The sequence below is a fragment of the Atta colombica genome, unplaced genomic scaffold (assembly GCF_001594045.1).
Source record: "Atta colombica isolate Treedump-2 unplaced genomic scaffold, Acol1.0 scaffold27, whole genome shotgun sequence".
Taxonomy (NCBI): domain Eukaryota; kingdom Metazoa; phylum Arthropoda; class Insecta; order Hymenoptera; family Formicidae; genus Atta; species Atta colombica.
Window position 1 is genome coordinate 2,957,671 of NW_017259370.1, and position 6,361 is coordinate 2,964,031.

Genomic DNA, 6,361 nt, shown 5'->3' on the forward strand with positions numbered 1-6,361 from the left:
AATATTCCATTAAAATACGTTATAATAAAATATTCCGTTTGTAAATTGATTTTAGAAGTTATTGTCACATTGTTATTTTTTTCAAATTTGATGACTATTGAACGGTATATTTGTGATTGGTATATTTGTAATTTCTTTTTCCTGTAATGTACTAAAAGTTTCTTCGTGAATTATTCGAGAATTAGAAGCTTCAACATTTTTATCTAATTTCAAGGGGAGCCTGATGTGATAAATAGATGAAAAAATCTATAAAACAGGAACATTGTGGTGTGGTTTCCTCGGACAGGCTATATCTTTTTATGGGTCGTCAATGACGGACGCAAACGAATCTTCGTCACGCTTATGATTTACCGGTGAGAGCACAGAAGTAGGATTTAGGAGCGTCTCGGTATGCTAGTTATGGCCTAGTGTCACTCTCTATTTTGGAGTTATGCTAACTGTTACGTGATATCACGTGACAGACAGCTTTCATAATCGCCTAATAATGATCTAGCCATCGACAAGGCCATAGATATGTATCTTCATCGATATGTTAACGCAAAATCAATGCGATTCTACATGGCAAGTCAAATGTTGCATATGCCAAAGGTATTATCGGTCGTACGATAATTGAAATACTTTTATGGAATACATGCTCATGAATGAACACCCCTGCCATTGATGACGACATCGCGGTAACGCCCATAGACGATGGACCGCTTTCACATCCAGCATCGTCATATCGTTACCCCAATTTCCCCGTTTTTTGTTGGTGTACGTGAAAGTTATATTCCGAAAATATGCGTTGAAAATCGTATAATGAATAATGAGTGTTTGCTTCACTTATATTATATTTGTTCCATGAACAATTTTTGCAATTAAACATCATGTTTATTAGGCATAATTAGCGTAAATAGAAAACATACCGTGTAAACCAATAATTGTAATGACCATTAGACTAGTTCTAGGCTAAAGGAACATTTAGTGCATTCACGCTGGTTGCGCACGTTTTTTTTCTTGCAAATTCGTTGCGATTTCCTTCAGCGTTAGCCTTGAGTCGAGTACACTCACGAGAGACCAGTAAAAGTCAGATATAGTGAACTTGTTTATTGCCATTACGACCAGTTATTCAGGAATGTAATGAGCGGGAGATATATACAACATGTATGGGCACATGGAAATCGTCAAATACGCATGGATATACATTAAATGCGATTATTGCTCAATGTTATATATCCTCCTGATGAACAAAGTGGTGACTATAACGTTTTAAATAAAAGGTGAAAAACATCGATGTAATTAATATCCAGGCACTACCTTGAAATATTAAACCTTCGTTATAATATCGATTTACATTATTGTGAAATTTATATTAATTTATGTATATATTTAATTAAATTATGTAAAATTATATATTTTATGCATATATTTCTGTGTATATTTTATAATACGGCAGCATTATTAGAAAGAGTCTAAGAGTCTGCTTAATTTAATATTATATATCATTTAAAAATCGTCTCGGTACGAAAGGATTAGATTTTTAATCTGATATTAAATATTAATTATTTATAATCATAATATATTTATATTTTTTCATTAAATTCATAATTTTAATAAATTATACCCAATTTGAGTTAATTTTAAGCATTTTTATATCCAGCAAACGAGAATGGATTGAAATGGATTAAAATAGATTCAGATTTTTCAGAAATACGGATTCATGAATATTGAAATGAACCCTTTTCAATCCTGAATGCATTTTTATTCATTTATAGGAATTGCATAGAGCATATCTTTATCCCTTTCAATCTAAAAATAATTAGTATTTTCTGTGCAACGTGAATACTGCTCAATTCAAAATTCTGAATAGGAAATGCAGTTTTTTAATCCAATTGAATAAAAAAAGTTTTTCTTTTAATAGCCCATTTTTTAAAATGGAATACTATTCAATCCAAAATTGTGAGTAAAAAATCTATTGTTTCATTCTAAAATGCATCATGCTATTTTATTCAGAATTATGAATAAGAAATTTTTCGTTTTAATTCAACTGAATTAAAAAAAAGTATCGTAAAAAAATATCATAAAATCTACTTCATTTAATACTTAAAAGAGACATAAAAAAGAACTATGTAAAATATGTGCAATAAATGTTACACATATATAAATTCCTTATTTTTAATTAATAAATTAATCACTTTTATGTATATTCTATATTAATAGATTCCCTTTATTATACAGCTAGCGTAATTTTTTGTATAAAAGTTTTAAAATAATAATTATAGAATTTTATGCAATTACTACTTTAATCTATTTAAACTTTTACATGTATAAAAATTTTTTATATGGAATTCAATCTATTTTTATGGATTTAAATATTCGGATGGATTGAAAATTTCCAATCCATTTTAATCTATTTTCATTTGTTGGGTCGTTCATAAGTCGCCATTGCTGCTATCCAATATATTGTTAATTTGAATTAAAACAATGGCGTTAAATAATTTAATTTAAGAAACTGTATTAAACTGTATTAATGTGACTTAAATTTAGTGTTTATTATTTACTGATGCATATATACGTTATATGAATGATGTTCATTTTAAAATTACTACAGAAAGGATTGATTTATTTATTTTTATACCTAAAATTAAAAATAACAAAATGTTACTTAACTCAGGGGACTGGATTGCTATTATTTATTGATACCTAACAATATATGTAACGGACAAGAGAAAGGGATAGATAAATCTAGTTTAGATAAATCTTAGTATTATTTATTGAGTGTTCTGACATCTCCTTCAAATGCTGAAATAATTACAGTTATAACAAGCAAAAGTGAATGTCAATAGAGAACTCAGGTATAGAGATGTATACAGGATACAAAAATTTAAAAAAACTTTAAACAAAAATAATAAAGTAACATAGAAATAATAACAAAAATAATAGGACATAGAAAATTAGATAAGAAATACAAGATAAGACTAATTGTAAACTAATTGAAGTAGATAATGGGACAAGTTTTCTAAGAAACGAAAGAAAAGAAAAACGAAGAATAGCAGAATATAACAAATGTGATAAAAATTAAAAAATATAACAAAAATGATAAAAATTAAAAAACAATAAAGAATACAAATAAAATAAAAATAAGAGAGAGAGAGAGAGAGAGAGAGAGAGAGAGAGAGATATTATAAGCAGCATTATAAATACAAGTGTCATAAAAACAGTTGCTTTCCAGGGTCAGATAAATTACCACAATTGTGCACGCAAACGGGTTAACGACACGCTGACATTGTTTTTGTAGGATTGAAAGGCCGCAAAAAGGAGTATTTGCAATACGTCGCTAACGCAGAAAATCAAGTGTAATGTAGTTACTAATTATTTTCATTTTTGTAGGCCAAATTCACAATGTTGCCAGTCACCGGCAATCAGTTTATTACAGCGTACATGCACGTTGCATATTTCTGCATGGCTAGTGAGTGTTATTATTTGCTTATAACGACCTCGATCAGTTCGCCGACAAATTAAACGTTACACGGCGCGAGATTTATGTATGCGTAAGACCACAAATATTCTATCCGCAAAACTACACGATTATTATTTAGTTTTACCATTATCTTCGAATATGATATGAAAATTATATATGTTAATCTGAAATTCAAATTTTAGATTAATTCTGATATGCCAAAAATTTAAATCTATGTATAATATTTAAATATATTTAGTATAAATCTATGTATATGTATTAAATTTAGGTATGGGAAAAAGTTCGTAACGTTTTTTAAATGCCATCTAACTGGAATAACGCCACGAACTTTTTCCCACATCTAATATATGACAAAATAAAGTATATTTTTTATGATAGAATCTTATGTATTATTAATGTTTATAATATTCATTTTGCATATAAATCCCATCGAATGTGTTCGTATTATCATACTGAAAACACAAGTTTTTGTAATAAATTAAAATTACACAGTTACATAAAGATTTTCGGTATAGAATGACTATAGTCGACATGCTGAATACCAAGAAATCATGAAGCATTAATCGTGAGATTCGATGATGAAAGGGGACATCGTTGTGTACAGAGCGAAAGAATGCAGTCGTTCCCTCGAACGAGTCGCTGAAAAACAGCGAAGTGTTAGTAAGCACCTGCGTTCCATCGCTACGAAAACAATTATATGCAAAAAAAAGTTCGGTCAATAACTCCTTATGCAAATCGGATCGCGTTCAAATTGCGTATTAGATTTCACTATGCGAATAATGTGTAAAAAAGTCTACGCGTTTGAAAAATTTCGAAAAGAATTCTTAGAGTATATAGAAATAGAGAAAATAAAGAAAATATTTATCTTCACACATTCAAAATTTCATCAGCATCAGGTACTAACAACTATGTCCTTTTATAATTGACAACAGATTTCTTTGTCAAGATTGATTAACGGTGTTTCCTTTGAGATAGTTTTACGTTTTATCATTTTATAAAATTCATTAGACAGCGAGAGCTTGAAATATGAATGAACAATATTCATTATCAGCTTCTCGTGAAATACATAAGAAAATCTTAATTAACGCGTTCTTTTCCGATCGTTCAAGAACTTGTGGCGGACGTGTTGCAAGAGTAGTAGTTGCTCAAATAGGGTCAGACCGACGACAGTAGTAAATCATGTGTTGCGTCGGACATGTATCCGAGAGAAATATCTCTACTTGTCATTAACATGGTATATATTGCGCATTAAATAATTACTATGTGAAACACGATATTTATTACTGTCACATTTATCATGTTATCTTTTCATTCAATTTATTTAATATGACATTTTTAAGGATGATTTGAAACAAATTCTTGTAAAGAAGTTAGTGACTGGCTCACATCATAAATTCTTCAGCAATTTAATATTTTTACTTTAATTTTTCTAGCAATTTAATATTTTTTGCCGTTCCTTTTCATTGGATAAAGATCTTTAATATATAATATTGATATAAAACACACACACACACACACAACAAGCGCGCGCGCGCGCGCGCATGCACGCACACACAAGAGAGACAGTACTTTCTTTTTTAAAATTTAATTCAGTAATAACTAAATAAATCTCATATATATATTACAACTAAAAGGATTTATACAATACAAAGCGTTAAAATATTCGATGGTCACGTTTTACTTAAAACAAAGTAAATATTTGTTCTGATTGCGCAGTTAATTTTGATGTCATAATAAGTTTATGGTCAATATTTGACGTAATACAAAACTTTCTTTTTTTCTTCCATTTACAGAACAAAACGAACTCCCGGGATAGCAGGATAGGTCTCGCGAGGGCAACGAGCACTATGCAAACGCAAATGCCTGGATCTTTACCTGATTACCAAATCGATCCTTATACACTTATAGAAGACGACCTTAAGGATATATTTGTCGATATACGAACGGTAAGACTTTTTACTTTGATTTTATTAGAAAGTAGGATTTACGCTTCCAGCTTCTTTCTTTCTCTTTAGAAACGTAAAAACTTGTAATGAAATAAAGTAAGATTAAGTTTCTTGGTTTCTCAGCTATCTGTAGTATTTGTCAATATATCTTGAAAAATTAGTTGAATTATTTTAAAACTTGAAGGTTTTCCGTAAAGAATCAAAATTTTCTCAAATTCTTATTAATATATTAATAACTGTAACAGCTGCGTGAAATTGATGAACAACATTGTTAGTCATGAAGCAATATACGAATTAGTTACATAAAAGAAGTCGAAGGCTATTAATCCTCATTCCCATGAGGAGGTGATTGTCATTCACATGGATAGCTTCGAGAAACTTTCGGGAAGTAACAGCATATTACCTTAACAACTATTTATGTAATTGACTTCATCGATATTACGTACACTAGACTATTGTGAAATTGTGCTAGCCAATCTACGACGAGCCCAGTGATGCGACAAAAAAATGCATGTATCAAAAAGGAGTAATTAAAGTAGACTGCATAATCAATTTGCTTTTATTTCATATGATAGACTTGATATTTCTATCAAATCAGAGTAAAAGACATACACGTTATCTTTTTCCCATTTCTAATAGTCTGTCTCTCTTAGAATTATATATATTATATCCTAAAACAATATTCTTATGTTTTATAAGGAAAGGACCCAAATATCCTCCTCCAATTGTTTTGTAAATGAAAATAAGGAACATGTATTTTTTTTATTTGTGTTCTATTGCATTTTTAAGGAATGCATTCCTTAGAAAAAAATCGATTTTTTTTTATATATCATCGAAATCACAAAAGATGGAAAAAAATGTTTGAAATAAAGTTAAATGATTTAAAATGTACTTAATAATTTATAATTAAAAAATTTTTTAATTTTTTAATTATTATTATAAAATACTTTTGAAA

The 6,361-nt window shown here is 29.1% G+C and overlaps 1 protein-coding gene across 1 annotated transcript in view; it reads left to right on the forward strand.

Moving 5' to 3' along the window:
* Nucleotides 1-6,361, forward strand: part of LOC108689409 (decaprenyl-diphosphate synthase subunit 1) — a 48,445-nt gene that overhangs the window by 30,806 nt on the left and 11,278 nt on the right. The window contains exon 2 of the mRNA XM_018196160.1: nt 5,254-5,406. Within this exon, the coding sequence (XP_018051649.1) occupies nt 5,254-5,406 (153 nt within the window). The remainder of the gene's footprint in view (nt 1-5,253; nt 5,407-6,361) is intronic.